At 43.5% G+C, this 15,854-nt stretch overlaps 3 protein-coding genes across 15 annotated transcripts in view; 2 read left to right on the top strand and 1 right to left on the bottom strand.

Moving 5' to 3' along the window:
• Positions 1–11,530, bottom strand: part of LOC6532523 (protein furry) — a 47,344-nt gene extending 35,814 nt beyond the window's left edge. For 9 of the 12 annotated variants that reach the window (XM_015193929.3, XM_039374519.2, XM_039374521.2 and 6 more), the window contains exons 1-6: positions 11,209–11,530; positions 2,561–4,152; positions 2,157–2,497; positions 689–2,076; positions 391–622; positions 141–323 (exon numbers count right to left, since the gene is read on the bottom strand). In XM_015193929.3, the coding sequence (XP_015049415.1) occupies positions 141–323; positions 391–622; positions 689–2,076; positions 2,157–2,497; positions 2,561–4,152; positions 11,209–11,263 (3,791 nt within the window). In that variant the 5' untranslated portion in view covers positions 11,264–11,530. Of the gene's footprint in view, positions 1–140; positions 324–390; positions 623–688; positions 2,077–2,156; positions 2,498–2,560; positions 4,153–7,226; positions 7,934–11,208 lie in introns of those variants that run through there. The other 3 variants (XM_015193931.3, XM_039374522.2, XM_015193935.3) reach the window with 1 other exon arrangement.
• On the top strand, positions 7,075–13,418 carry LOC6532522 (UPF0046 protein C25E10.12). Of its 2 annotated transcripts, none has more exons than XM_015193927.2 (2): positions 7,075–7,201; positions 12,262–13,418. In XM_015193927.2, the coding sequence occupies exons 1-2, from the start codon at positions 7,168–7,170 to the stop codon at positions 13,170–13,172; spliced, it is 945 nt and encodes a 314-aa protein (XP_015049413.1). In that variant the 5' UTR covers positions 7,075–7,167; the 3' UTR covers positions 13,173–13,418. The 2 variants fall into 2 exon arrangements, with proteins under 2 accessions (XP_015049413.1, XP_002093268.1); XM_002093232.3 differs by lacking the exon at positions 7,075–7,201 and adding an exon at positions 11,639–11,896.
• A 147-nt stretch (positions 13,419–13,565) lies between these two features.
• LOC6532521 (tubulin alpha-4 chain) lies at positions 13,566–15,656 on the top strand. The gene is made up of 2 exons (XM_002093231.4): positions 13,566–13,742; positions 14,180–15,656. Exons 1-2 carry the CDS (start codon positions 13,740–13,742, stop codon positions 15,563–15,565), a joined length of 1,389 nt encoding a protein of 462 aa, XP_002093267.1. The 5' UTR covers positions 13,566–13,739; the 3' UTR covers positions 15,566–15,656.
• Positions 15,657–15,854: the final 198 nt, after the last annotated feature.

Genomic DNA, 15,854 nt, shown 5'->3' with positions numbered 1-15,854 from the left:
GTCAACCTTTTTACAGGCTTTTCACATCAGCTTACGGCAAGATTAAATAGCTTGACATAAATCGATTTCCTTTCAATTTGGCAGTTATTTGTTCGTCTGCATGAACATGGCTTACAAATGCTATGCGTTTCGTCACTCACCTCAAACTCAAGTCAGGCGATGCACATCGAACGGCAACACTGGGTATCTGGGGCACCAGTCGCATGGCACAGGCCACCTGATTCCTCCACAGACGCAAGTACGAATCCTTCTGGCTCTCGGTGGGCACTTTCTTGGTGGGCGCCGAACTTCGCAGCAATGAAGCTCGATTGTCACTCACGGGGCTGTATTGCCGGAAACATTTCAATATAATTAATAGTGTAGATTATGGTAAAATCTATTGAAACGTACGTGGGATCAATGACACTGTACAGCGCGTTCAGACGCGTGAAGCAAATGGGCCAGGCCTGCGCCACTGCCGATGGGCACTGTTGCAGGACGTTTTGTCGTTCCAGCAATCCAAACAAACAGGTGGCCCATGGATCAAACGGAGGCTGTGGAGAGCTGGCTGCCGTTGCGGATGCATTCGGTGTTGAACTGGACTGCGAGAGGTTGAGCGTAGACGTCGACGATTTCGAGTTGTCTGTAAGAAGTATCAACAGAATTTTGTTTCAATATTCGTTTATAATGGTATATAAGGACTTCCTACCATCTGTTAATCCAGCTAGCCACACTCCGCTCGACCTTTCAGCTATCCACTGCAGATCAATGCAATTGGCATTCAGAATAGCTGTCTTCTCCGTCTGCGGCAGCTGTGGCAGGCACTTCTCAATTATGGATGGAACACAACGATCCATGACATCGATGAGCGGGGGCTCTGTTTCTGGGATACCCAATGCTCGCATCAGATTCTTCACTTCCTTGAGGATCAGCGCGGCCAGCTTGCGCAGGTAAGGGCGATAGTTGCAGAGTAACGCCAAGGCAAAGCCCTCCACAAAATGCAGAGTGGTGGCCAGCGGAATTTCATTCTTCTTGCCCACATCGCTGGCCATGTTTAGTACGGTGTGTTGCGTGATACTCGACATTCCGCTTGAGGTAGTTATGCTGGAGGCAGCACTACTGGCCGTATTCAAATGCTGCTGCTTGGACAACTGACTGCTGGCGGTGTCCTTGGCCGGCGCTGATGTGACCTGAACCACTGTAGCCTGCACCACCGTTGTCGTTGTGGTGGCCGTAGTCATTTTGGCTTGCGCTGTATTGACCACGTTGGCTGCTCCACTAGGAGCACTGGTGGTGTTATTCCCGTTCACATTAGTGGCACACCGCCAAATGTTAAGGAAAGTGAACAGGATGCGCGTGCAGTTCTCCAGCAGCTGCGGATAGGTGTCGGTGACGTCGCGCACCAGAAACTGAGTGTAACCGTGCACGACATCCTGACGCCAATCCGGAAAATCTATGACCAAAGTGGTAAGCGACTGGTGGGTTAGAATTCGCAACTCCTCATCCATGTGGACCGACAGTCGAGAGAGCATGTCCACCAGCTCATGAGGGGTCATTGTATCGGGTATCAATCGGGGCACGGCGGCAACACACGTTCGGAAGAGATCGATGCGAGGTTTTCTTTCACCAGACAGCATTTCGTCCGGCTCCTTGTTCTGGTTCTGAGTATTCGTCATCATCAGTGGACGACCGTAGTGAACATCCAAAGCTCTCAAAATATCCACAAAAACCCTGCGCACATGTGGGAAGTACGTAGACATTCCAATACTTCTTGCGGTGTCATCCGTTAGCAAAACGTACATCTTGTTGAACGTCTTTTTTACTCGAAGTGTGTTACCGGATGGTAGGACTGGAACTGTCCTGGGCATCGGTGGCTCACCAGCCTTCTGCTGCAGTGAGTCGGCGACGACCAAGAATGCTCGCAGTCCGATGCTCATACGTTCCGGATTTAGGATCAGCTTAATGGAACGACCTACGCACAGCAGATCGTACACGATTTCGCGCATGGCAAAGTCCAGACGCTCCTGGGCGATGAACTGGATGATCTTCACAAAGATGTTCAGGGGAGTGTCACGTGGCACAACTCCTTTGGAGCCCCTGTAAAACAAGTAACAAGTTGAAAGGTATAAGAAGGGATTCGTTTGCATGGTTTTTAACGCTAAACAAACATTACTCACTTGGGGAACAGGGAGTTGACAATGCTCTGGAGGCGGGAGTGAGTCGCCGAGTTGGACTCACACTTGATGCGTATCATGTAGACCCACAGTAGGCGAAACAGCGACTCGAGTGCCACGCGACTCATTTTGGCATCGCGGTTCTTCAGATTACTCAAACACATGGCCAGGAAGTAATGCCAGTTGGTCAGGAAAAAAGTCTTTTGCGAGACGCACAGCAAGCAGGTGACCAGCGGGAAGAGGGCCAGTCGATGCTTAGACTTGGTGGAGGCATCCAAAGTTTGCACATATAGCAGCTCCACAAAGTTCTTAACGCACGGAACGTTCACCTCGTTTTTAACGGCCTGCGAAAAGGTAATCATGTTTTACTTTAAATGACCAAAGATTCAATTGGAATTTCTACTCACCGCCGCCACAGGCACCAGGATCTCCACAAAAAGTCCGGCCAGCGCATGCTTGATATCCTTATCCTTCACCTCCAAGAAGTACTGACCGCACTCGTGCATAAACTGAAAGGATGCCTCAAACTCCTCAATAGGCACCATCTTGACCCGGAAGAACTTCATGCCCATCAGAAGGCTGATGATGCTCTGGGTGGTCGTTGGTGACACCTCCTTGCCGCGCAGCTCCTTCAGTTCGCTCATGAAGCGCTTGCGCACCGATGCAAATCGACTTTGAGCCAGTACACCGATAACCTCTGCGTACAGATCAGCGATCATATGGATATTAAGGGCATTTGGATTGTTCTGCAGCCCATCCTTGTACTTGAAGTGCTTGAAGGCCAGATTCTCGATGCTGCGCACCAGATCTTCGTGGCCCGGATGATACGGCAACTGTTTGAGTATCTCGATGAGAGCCAGACAGAATATAAACTCAACTGCCGCTTCCCTTCGCTGCAGCTGAAAGTCCAGGTCCACGGTGGGCTTGTTAGTTGCCGCCTGGGAGCTGCTGCCACTCGGTGCTGGTTTCTTGAGATCATTCTTGATCTCCATGTCGGACAGCTGGCGACGATGCCAGGCTAGCAAAGTGTGCAGCAACGATGGCAGGCAGTGCTCGGCCACCGAGCCCAGTGCGGATAGTAGCTGATCGAATTGCTGATCCTCGCCGCGCTGCAGCAGCTTCGATAGATTCTTGTCGGCACTCTCCAGCATCACCAGCTCGATCTTCTTCTCAGCTTGCGCCGTAAAGTCGCTGAAGAGATTACGCATCACGATCTCACCAGGTCGTGGAGCGGAGGTCTCCACGCTGGCCACTCTGGCGGCCAGGGCATGCATCTCGGCTTGGGTGTAACTGGGCAGGACGTTGATAATCGAACTCCTCGAATGAGCACCCCAGGGCAGCAACGATTGCCGCTGGGGAATGATCAGAGCTGGCGGTGAAGCGTAACTCTGGCGACTGGCCGGCAAACTTTGGTATGTAACCGCTGACGATTGCTCCACATCGCCTACTGGCAATTGTTGCTGCTGCTGCTGCTGTTGTTGCTGCGGTTGTTGTTGCTGTTGCTGTTGGTATTGCAGTTGCTGTGACTCATACTCTATGCCATACGGATAGTCATCGCCGGGCAGCTGGTAGTTAATGGGCGACGTTGTCCCACTGGCCGTAGTGCTACCGCTCGGCCCACTACGAGTCGTCTTCGGCGTGGATGTGTATTCCGCCGAGTTTATCGAGTGACGCTGGCCGGGCGATCCACCACTCGGATTGCCATCCGATTGAGCTGATTCCACGTTATCGACGCTATCGCCGCCAGCCAGGTTCGCCTGATAAGCATCTTCCTGGAAAGCGTTACGCTGTGGGCTCTTTGTTGGTGTCACCACGCCCACTGCGATTCCACCGCCACCGCCGCCTCCGCCCACTCCACCCACCGCAGAGGTTCCAGTGGTTGTTGATGTTGTTGCCGCTCCAGCTGTTGCGTTGTTGTTGCTGGTGTTGTTGGGACTGGCGGTGGCGGGCGAGGCAGCTGGATCGCTCAGGTGCTGCTCATTTGGGTTTTGATTTGTGCCTGGTTAAAAAAAGAACGAAACACATTATCATTATCGGTTTAATGATTAAACGGATTACACTTATCAGTTATTTATAGGTATGGAATTACATGTGTAGATAGCTGGATAAGTCCCAAAATGATTCACTCTTTGTGCAAGAATCATTAAAAAAAACACGTTTATGGAAAAAGAAAGCTTTTAATTTAATACGAATAATTTATTTAAGTTATGACATTTTATACTTTTAAATTTATTCAAAAACATAAAATTGTCTTGTTTTCTAGATAGAAAAGGTAGAGATATATGTGTTGAATAAGCTTAGATGTGACATTTATTAATTGCTTTGGCATTCTAAAACTTGCGTATAAGCGATATATGCTGTATGAATCTTTGATTTGTGATCTGCTATGTCTGTTTTTTACCCAACCTTGGTTCTAGGACACGCCTATAAAGCGAAATCTGTAAATAGAAATTATCATCAGCAACCATCAACAATTTAATCATCATCAAGTGTGGGGGTGTGGCAAGAACACGCCCCGAAAAACTCAATTTGGGAAGAGGAAACAAAACGAGCTCCCTTTATGGGCTCCATTCTGGACTTGGGGACTGTATCGTGTCGGCTTATCATTCAATATTTCGGGGTTATATCTAAATTGCCAGAAAACGACTGTAAACTTAATATTGGCATATGGTCTAATGAATGGAATGCCTTCGACCATCTGTCAAAATGGTACACACATTGTGGAATATGCAAAATAATAATTCCAATTGATGATTTTATTTCCTTTTGGCAAGCCATATCTGTTTACTGACACGATGATAAGAGCAGAAACCGAATTCTAACTAAGGAAATTGACGGAAATGTGTAATATGGCTTTTCCAGAATATTATCGCTTCAATTGTAGGCACTACGAAACCGAAATTAATTTGAATTGCAAATATGTTGAGCTTCAATTTAAATTTATCACTATTTCTAGGGAAAGCCACACTAAATGTGTTATTATGATTGAGACCCTCATTCTACGTAAGCATAATAATCAATTAATTGTGCGACCAATGTAAAATGCAATTAGGCATTGGAATAAATGGAACACACCAGTGAAATCACCTCGTTCTATTATTCAGATGACCTATCGTGACTTATTCCTGGCCAGGATTCCTTTAAAATCGAATTCAATCAATAGACCGGAACACGATTGCCAGTGTCCTTTATGACCAAGTCAAGTATAACATTATTGGATGGGACCGGTGAATAATATATGTAGCTACCAAACGTAATCCAAACGATATGCCGTGTGTCATGCACCAAAATCAGCTGTTTTGAGCTCCGACCGAAGGTCTAGTAAAGTTCAGGGTAAAGGTTTTCGTCGCCGCTTTCCGTGAATAATTGATAAAGTTGAAGTACAAGGCAATTTGGAAGGCTCACAGGGCGACAGACAGCAAAGGTTGATCCCGAACCTTGTAGCGAAAAGCCGTGAAATCGCATCCAAGGAAATTGCCCAAAGACAGCTCTGTCTAATCAAAGCGTAAAATGTTTGACATTTCACTGAACACATGTATGCGAAGAAAATCGAAAACATCACAAGGAAATCTCAAATAAAGAATGCGAAAACATATGTACACAGACAGTTATACATACGCGTTCATATTATTAATACCATATTAACACGCTCACCCAAATCGTCTTCCCGAACGAATCGTACATACGTCTTATAAAGCTCTCTGGATGTGTCATATGAGAACAGCAACAACACGCGAATAACACGATTCCATGCCACTTATAAGATGTTCGACGAACCCGAACAAATATCTCTACCAGACGATTAATCCAGCGCACTGGGCCAAACTCAAATCCAAATAAAACGTAAAATCATTCAAAAACTGCAGCAGAGGCAAGAAAGTAAGGCAAGTATGTAATACATGGGGGTTCGACAGCCACATACTCATTAGTCACTGTTTTAAGGAATTCGAATGACAGCAAATGCAGAATCATCTTCCTGTTTGGATGTTTAATACAATAGCAGCTGAGGAAATATGCATGGATTGTATTTAATTTGTTTAAACCAATTTTCATTTCATCATCATCATTCTCTGCCATGCAGTTCTTTCACAGAATTCACTGAAACATTCAGCTTATTTGTTGTTTTATTTCCTTTATTCTATTAACGAATTCAATTTCGTTGGAAAAATATTTATAGTTTAGCGCATGGAATTATTTTTAGGAGCTTTTTTATATCCCTGTTGAGCATTTTGAGCACCAATAGATTTTCGCTCGGTGTTTTCACCTTTGAAGACTGCTCTGGTTATTTATGAGAAAAGTACAAAAAACATTTTGAAAACAATAATAAAAATGCTGACAAACCCAATCAATTGGTTCCACGCTAATCCAGTGATTTATGTTTAATCGATAGGTAATCAAGCATTTCTTTAGAATCATGCTGAATGATAACAATAAAATTGGCAAAAAATAACGGCAAGTTAACAATAATAATCAAATATTTTTGGCAAACGTGCTAATGAATAAGGAGGCGAGAAGTGTGGGATGATAATTCATAATATTGGCGTTGTAGGGAAATATTTCCAGAATTTGGCGGAAAGTCAAGATATATACATTTAAAGATATCTGTTCGCTTGTTGTTTATACAAAATGCGTATTTTCTAGATGCCACCGATTGCTATCTTTACAATTGAAATCATACATCAACTTGTTATTGATTTTCGAACATTTATCTTATCTTAGCCAATAATCCATCAACTTTTGCCCTTGAACCCTTTGCAGTTTGTTTTCTAGGCGTTTTTATTTTTTTAATTCGATTATCTGTGCAGCAAGTGATAGCGAAAACAATGAAAATTATACGAATTTCGTAATTACACCGATAAGAAAACTTCATATGGCAAAACCATGTAAACTTATGTGGTTCTTGAATCTTTTCACATAAACTTGAACTCAAAACCTTCGAATTGTTTATCACATTTTATTTTTATTGTTTATAAACCAAATATTTCCTGGATATAAGTTGTGTCACCCCGTTTTTATGTGCTTATCGCTCTTTCGCTGTCCAAATATTAGTAAGTATAAGTACGCGAAACCAACCTTTTAGTTTTTTTGGAGTCCATTGAAAATTCCATAACATGAAAGTGGAGCATAAATTTGTCAGGGAATCGCAGCTGGGAAAATGATACCCGGGCAGATTTACAATTGTTCTGCCCGGCTAAAAAACAAAGGCGATAGCAAGTGTATTTAACACTAATTAACGCGAACAAGTATTGCAATTAGAAGCACGTGATTTTGCCCCTCCACACAGTTTACAAATAATATTTATTAATTGTAGCTTCAATTGCTGTTTTGTACTGTGTCCAGATTGTTTTAGATTCGATTATAAACGGTGCTGCTGATAAGGTGATTTCAACTATGTCACTGGGTCACGATTTATGTTTATTGCACTATAAAAATTGCTAAGGAATTAATCCCTCAATCGAAGAAGCATATTTTTATTTTGTTTATTAACTTTTACGGCCGCCTTAGAGCTTTCTACGATTTTTATGCTAATTAGCCAGAAATAATGAGCTCAGCGTTTTGCAACTTGTACACCACACCGTTCTACACTTTATTAGTTTATTTATTGACCGATGTCAAATTACGTTGGCCATTCGAATGTAATTATTTGTGTGTGCCGATAGGTAGAACCGATTTCGATATGGTGGCACATATAGACGGATATTATATATAGTGGTATATATAGACGTCTAGCTCGCGTTAAATCCAAAATAAAAATTTCGAACGGACCGCAAAGTGCAAAATGCGAGGCAAACGACGGCGACGGCGACGACGACGAATTTCGACTGCGGCGAAAACGAACCGAAAAAAACGGACGGGCTATACGAAAAAACAAAAACAGCAACAAAAACAATAATAAAGAGCGAGCGCGACGTCAATGGCAGCAGAATACAACAACAGCAGGGAACTCAGAAAATAATACTGTACAAAAATCAACAAAAAGTGAGCAACTCGCGCACGCTCGCAAATTGGAAGCTCGAAATCAAAACAAACGATTATTGTCTATTTAAAATTATGATTAACAATTGCGAGAGAGAAAGACTGAGCGAGAGAGAGAGAGTGCGGAGCGAACGGATCAGCTGTTTTCCTGTTTGCGGCGAAATCAAAAATCAGCTGAGTTGTTTTCAAAACAACAACACGCATACGCCGCGTTGTACCAATTGGGAGATGATGAAAGCCATTTGTTTGTTTACTTATTTGCGTTCTCTCCTCTTGCGGATTCTAACTGATTAGCACAGCTAGTGGGTAGATGGATATATACATGTATATATATCTGTCGCATTAGCTTCAATTTACTACGGGGAACGTGGGCCGCGCCTTCCCGCAGAGAAGTGCTAAGTGGAAAACTTTCCGCCCTAGACGGCGTGGAAATCCCGCAGAGAGCCAAGGCTGGAGCTGAGCTCCAACTACAACACATCACAGGACGTCCTTAACCCGAATTCCGTGTGGAAAACCGCGGAAATTCGATTCATGGCAAGTGTGCCCTCCACTTGCCAAAAGGAATTAGAAATTGGGATTCAAATAGACAGGGTAGCTTCTTTAAAAAGATTTATCAATACAAATTTAAAACACAAAATCGGTGGAAACACATTTGATGGGTTTTAAATAGTATTTGCTCTATTACGCTGCAATTTTAATACCAATATCTATCAAATATTAAAAATATTTATCAAACCCGAAACTTTTGCTGGAAATAGTCCCAGTTTCTGAAGTTAGACTCTGTAAAGTTCACCCGCTGATTTTCCTTTATGGAAATAAGCAACTGCCTTGGCGAATTCCTAAACAGACTTTGTGTAAATTGATTTCACCAACTTGAAAAAGTAAATAAACGAACATAACAATAAAAAAAACAATGCCGAGGGAAGCATTTTGTAACGACAAACAGTTAAATTGATTATGAACGCGCCCAGATTGTTTGCCATATGTACGAATAATTAGCACTTTGGCACAAGCGCGGGCACTTTCCATTTGAACAATATTGGTTTGCTGAATTAGTTAACTGCTTTTATTGCAATTGGCGAATTACATCACGCCCACCACATAACTAGGAGTTGCTACTACCAAATGATGGACTGGCACGCGATTCGCGAAGGCAAACACGCGACCGGAACGCACTTTACACCAAATACCGCCAAAAAGAATTGGGAACGCACTTGATTTTTTTTGTTGGCCCCAAGTGAGCTATATGAATATATTTTCCCTCTCCGATTTTGAATCGGACTAGTGTATTTTCCCTCTGGTATCGGTACTTTGTGGCTCGACGGCGGGCAAACAAATGAGAACCAAAACGAGAACGAAAATGGGAATGAAAATGAAAATGGGCTGATGTACGAGCGTTTGGAGCCCGAACTTATGCAATTTCGCACAGGTGATGGTAACGACGACTCGACATTTGACTTTGGATGGCTGGCGGAATTTTCTAATTTTGCCACACTGCGCTACAAAATCCGTTGGATAACTGCCAGGTGGTGGTGGTGATGGTAGTGATGGTGGTAGCGATGGTAGCGACGTGCTGCTGAAAGAGCAGCAAAACCAAATAGAAATAAAATCCCAACCCACCCATTGACGCCAGACGTTTGTTTTGCTTTTCTTCCTCTTTCAGTGCTGAATGTCATTATCAAGGTTTATTTGGCACTCTGCTTTTCCCGCCTTTTTTTTTTTTTTGTTGTTGCGATTGTGAATGAAAAGCTTCGAAATGAGTGGGTGGGTTCGATTGGGGGGCGTGTGTTTTTTCTGCGGGCAAACATTGAGATAGGGCCACATCGGTACGCGTACCGGCTTAAATCGGCGGTAAATCAATCTCGGAATATAATGAAAAATTGCTGTGCGCCATAAAAAAGAATGGAAAAACGAAACGTTGAGTCCATAAATAAAAGAAGACAAAGGAAGCGATGTAAACTGCACTATGTCAACGGTGGCTGCACACTCTTTTGTTTGGGGCAAAGCTTCATTATTTATTGCATTCATTATTTTTGGTATGTAAATAAGCATAAACTAGTAATGCAACCATTTCAATTCAATTTTTATATTTAATTACATTTGCGTTCCTTTTTTTATTAAATATTTTTTATTAATTCATTTATGTCCCACATCTTTTGAGTTCGAATACGATTTGAAGTAACTACATACATATTCACATATACATATTGTAATATTACTTTTTTAAGCGCTTCCCATAAAACGAATGGTTCCCTAGCGACAAAGACCCACAGCAAGCATTTAAGTTCCCTGATTTAAGCAAAAACCTTACATATGAACATATATACTTATATCCCTTTGTTGCGAAATTGGCGATACCCAAGTGTAAACAAAGAAGCCCAAATTAGAATGAAAATCCTACTTTGATCTATAAATCGGGAGGAGAGGTAAATATTTTTATAGACGCCCAAACACACCGGCGACTCTCTGTGAAGATATTGTACATATAAACACTTAGGAGCTCTTAGGTTAGGAGTTTTTCAAAGTAAACAAACCGTTTCCTGTGCCGAAGAGCTAAGAACGTGTTCCACTGTAGTACAGTGAATCAAAAGCATAAATTGTTCATTTTGATTAGGTGTGCAAGTGCGAGCAAGAGGTAGAGAGTGGGTGAGAGAGAGAGATGGCGAGTGTGTGTGGATGGCCGGCAATCAAAGTGAATCATCACTTAACAAATGAGGAAGACAAAGCAAACAAACAAATGGATAACGGATAAACAGATGCAAAGGAGGTGAAGTGTGTAAAGGTGTGTGTGTGTGGGAGGGGGGAGAGAACAAAAGAGGCGAGGCAGTGAGTGAAATGCAGTGAGATAACACACACACATACACACACAGACGACATCGCACACGAACAAACAATAAGTGGGCGTATGCAATTAGCAACAAAAGCAAAAACCTAAGAACAAGTGCAGTTTATCGCAAGTGATTCGCCGCCATGTAAAAGGGAAAAACGAGAAAATCACGCAGAAGGCTGTTTAAATCCCAAAAATAGCCTCATATGCAGCTGAAATGTAATAAAAAACAGCCAAGTGCGAAAAACTCACCTGCAGCACCTGCGTCCAAGGCAAACAAATCCTCCTGCAGCTCCAATTGATCCATCGCAATCGAATACACAACCTAATTAATTATTTATGGCTAAAAACAATACGCGTCTGCAAAAGTTGCAGCTGCGGCCATTTTTTGCTTGCCCAGCGTGGAATTTCACCTGGTAATCACTTTTCACGTATTTAAACACTCAAAGAACACTGCTATTATGCTTTGGCACAATTGCACACGAAAAAAACACAATTTCCAATTTGATTTAGCCAATTTTATGAACGTTTTTATTGCAAATGTTGCACGAAAATTTACGCGTAGCAAAGAAGCAGAAAATTATAAAGCAGCTGATTTTTGTTTTGACCAGGGCTACGCTACAAAACTGCCTATCGATAGGCGATTGTGCGTTACGTTTCATTACGTTGCGCTATCGGCGCTCAGCTGTTTGCCCCGGCAATGACGTCACGCGTGAACAGTCAATTTCTTGTATTTTGATTGGTATTATCAAATTAGTATCGCATTTATCTGCAAATACTTGACTAAACATAAATAAACACGTGCTAATCAGGGCTCGACAATGTCGCCGGCGATTGCGACAAGTGGTTAAAGGCCTAACACAATGGCAAAACAATCAGCGGCCGACGAGGCGCAAAGAAGCTAAACAGGAAGAATCGTTAGAAAAGTTCATAAATAATAGTAAGTAAAAGGAATGAAAAGTATAGATTCTGACAAATGAAATATTTAACTGGACTAGTTATGATTTTTATCACTACTTTTAAGATATAGCTACATGTACTTCTAAAATTGGGACAAAGACCAATTGGCATAGTTCTTCTTAGGTGACTGTCCTTTTTACACAAATGTATCTGCATTGAGTCGTATCAAATTTAAACAATATATGTATGAATCACAGCAAAAACCAATAATTAATAGTACTTTAAAAGTAAGATACTGTCTTAGTAAAATAACATTCGTAGCCACGTTTTATGGTTCTTACTATCTAGAATAATATTGTTCTGCATAAGAAATTACATAGTAATACCCAGCCGCTACAATTGCAGATATAAAAATGGAAGTGCCAGTGCATCCGCTAAGCCAAGACCCCACATCCGCTTGGAAGGAGATCAGCAAAACGCAGCGGGTGATCAAGGTGACGATGAAGCCACCTACCACCACAGTGGCTCCCAACAAGGCGCGAGTGGTTTGCATGTCCGACACGCACTCCTTGACGCCCTACATTAAGTTCGACATACCAGATGGCGATATATTCATTCATGCCGGAGATTTCACCAAGTGCGGCCAGCTGGAGGAGGTGGAGGAGTTCAACACTTGGATTGGAGCACTGCCCCACCGTCACAAGATCGTGATTGCTGGCAATCATGAGCTCAGCTTCGACAGAACCTTCACTCATCCTTTCCAGAAGAGCAAAGCTCATGCTTCGAGCAGCAAACACACTGGAATGTCCATCCTCGATGATCTGCCCACCTTGGGCAATGCCAAGGAGAATTTGGAGAGCGCTGTGCAAACGCAGAATGTCCGAGATGTTTTGACCAACTGTCGGTATTTGGAGGATGAACTGCTCGAGATTTGGGGCATTCAAATTTATGGATCACCATGGCAGCCAGAATTCTGCCGCTGGGCCTTTAATGTCCCGCGTGGGACTGCATGTTTGGACAAGTGGAATCAAATCCCGGAAGGCATCGACATTCTGGTTACCCACACGCCGCCCGTGGGTCATGGAGATCTCTGCTGTTCCGGCGTAAGAGCCGGTTGCGTGGAGCTACTCAGCACAGTTCAGCAACGAGTGCGCCCGAAATACCATGTTTTTGGACATGTGCACGAAGGCTACGGCATCACCAGCGATGGCAGGATCATCTTTGTGAATGCCTCGACCTGTGACATCAATTACCTACCCAACAATGCCCCCATCGTTTTCGATGTGACGCTGCCCCCCGGATTTCGCAAGGACTAGTATACCTAAATGGATATTTATTGTGTCAGGTTCAATGAATTTATTTTCGTCCCACTTTAAATATAAGTTGAAATATTTTGGTGCACAAATGTAGGTGCCTGGAGAGGTTGAATTTAATTTGCACGAAATAATCACTCTTTAGAGAAACAAATGAATACTTAAGATGCCATAAAATATTTATTCAAGTAGAGTGCATTTGTCAATATATAAATTTGTAAAAATAAATCACTTCTGAGGACACCTAAACTGTACCATGTTTTACGTTAAGGTAAATCAAACTGTGAGATACATATATAAATGCATATATTTTCAAATTGGTATCGATAAGCCGCCATAAATGGATTCCAAAAACCTTGGAATGATAATTGGAGAGCAGCCCTGTCTCCCAATTTGACATTCCTCTTTGGCGCCTTGTAACGGTGCTATTCCAGTGACTCCCCAACCAACGAACCAACTAACCTGAGGCTGCACTTTTCGCGTGGCGACCAAAAAAATATAAAAAAAAAGGTCCCGCAGTAGATTTTAATTTGTATACTCCAATTTTAGTCCAGCAAAAAAAATAAAAAAATGGTGAGAAAAAAACGTAGTAGCTTAAGAAGTTTGAAAAACGGGGAGTGATCTTTAAATTCAGAAAATTTGTGTTAGAAAAGTGGGAAGTGAAAATTAATAAAAGTTTATTGGAAAACTAATCGTCACATATCTTAGATTATTATCTTATTTTAGAAAAGGTCTTACCACAAATCGTAGAAATCTAAAAAGATTATTAAGTTAATTCTACGGATCATAAAAGACAATCAAGTTTTTTAAGAAATCTTTAATTTTTGATTTAAATTCATAAAATGTCCCAAGGATAAATTAATATTAATTCTTCTTATGATATTGATCTTGATATTAGTTTTAGTGAGTAATGCACATAATTTATAAAATGCAAGGGAGGACCTAACCTAACCTTAAACAATGGCGCCTTCTCTTGCCCAGCTCACCACTTTCATTATTTTCCCCACCAGCGCGAAGTAATCTCCATCCAGGTTGGCCAGTGCGGCATCCAGATCGGCAATGCCTGCTGGGAGCTATACCTCCTGGAGCACGGCATCAACCTGGACGGCAGCCTGAAGACCAAGGAGGAGCTGACGGCCAGCGGGAGCAGTGCCAGTGTGGGTCACGACACCTCGGCCAATGATGCTAGAACCTTCTTCACGGAGACCGGCAACGGAAAGCAAGTGCCCCGCTCGATTTTCGTCGATCTGGAACCGACGGTCATCGATGATGTGAGGAACGGCTGCATGAGGGACCTCTACCATCCGGAGCAACTGATTTCGGGAAAGGAAGACGCGGCCAATAACTATGCTAGGGGTCGTTATTCCATTGGCAAGGAGGTGATTGATAGGGTGACCTCACGGCTGCAGAAGATCGCAGAGCAGTGCGACAGCTTGCAGGGATTCCTCATCTTCCACTCGCTGGGCGGAGGAACTGGTTCGGGATTCACCTCCCTGTTGGTGGAGCGCCTGTCCACCGATTACAACAAGAAGTGCAAGCTGGACTTTGCCGTCTATCCATCGCCCAAGGTGTCCACCGCCGTGGTGGAGCCGTACAATGCCCTGCTGACCACGCACTCCACCATGGACCATTCGGACTGTGTGTTCATGGTGGACAACGAGGCCATCTACGATATATGTAACAATAGTTTGGGCGTGGACAGGCCCGCCTATAGGAATCTGAATCGTTTGATCGCCCAAATCGTGAGCTCCACAACAGCCTCTCTGCGTTTCAGTGGCTCCATGAATGTGGATCTGAACGAGTTCCAGACGAATCTGGTGCCCTTCCCCAGGATCCACTTCCCACTGGTGGCCTATGCCCCACTGATGTCCGCCGAGAGGTCGGCCCACGAACAGCATGCCATTACCACATTGACCAATGCCTGTTTCGAGTCCTCCAACATGATGGTCAAGTGTGATCCGCGTTCGGGTAAATTCATGGCCTGCTGCATGCTATATCGGGGTGATGTGGTGCCCAAGGATGTGAATGCCGCTGTCTCGGCCATCAAGTCCAAGCGACACATCCAATTCGTAGACTGGTGTCCCACTGGTTTCAAGATAGGCATCAACTACGAGAAGCCCGCCTTTGTGCCGGATGGTGATTTGGCCAAGACCTCGAGGGCCTGCTGCATGCTGTCCAACACCACCGCCATCAGTGTGGCCTTCTCGAATCTCTCCTACAAGTTCGATCTGATGTTCAAGAAGCGCGCCTTCGTCCATTGGTACGTGGGCGAGGGCATGGAGGAGGGCGAATTCACGGAGGCGCGGGAGAATATCGCCGTCCTGGAACGCGACTTCGAGGAGGTCGGTCTGGACAACGCCGAGGAGGGCGGCGACGAGGACTTCGATGAGTTCTAGGCTCACTTCCCAGCAATCCCAGCCAGACTCCCGACCCAGTAACTATCCAATATCCAATAAATATGTAAATAAACTAGCCAAGAGTTTGAATCACCATGACTTTCTTTGGGTGAGGGATGAGGAGAAAGTTTATAGAATGTTCTAAGGATGCCAAACTAGATGAAAGAATTCTGTTAATTAAAGTTGATATTAGATGTTCAAGGAGTTACGGAATAGGATTACATATGAAATAAAAGTAAACTATCTTATATCAATTATATCCAAAAACACAAAAAGATAAGATGTAACA

Source organism: Drosophila yakuba, chromosome 3L (genome assembly GCF_016746365.2).
Source record: "Drosophila yakuba strain Tai18E2 chromosome 3L, Prin_Dyak_Tai18E2_2.1, whole genome shotgun sequence".
In the NCBI taxonomy this organism is placed as follows: domain Eukaryota; kingdom Metazoa; phylum Arthropoda; class Insecta; order Diptera; family Drosophilidae; genus Drosophila; species Drosophila yakuba.
This window is presented reverse-complemented; position numbering and strand designations above follow the sequence as displayed.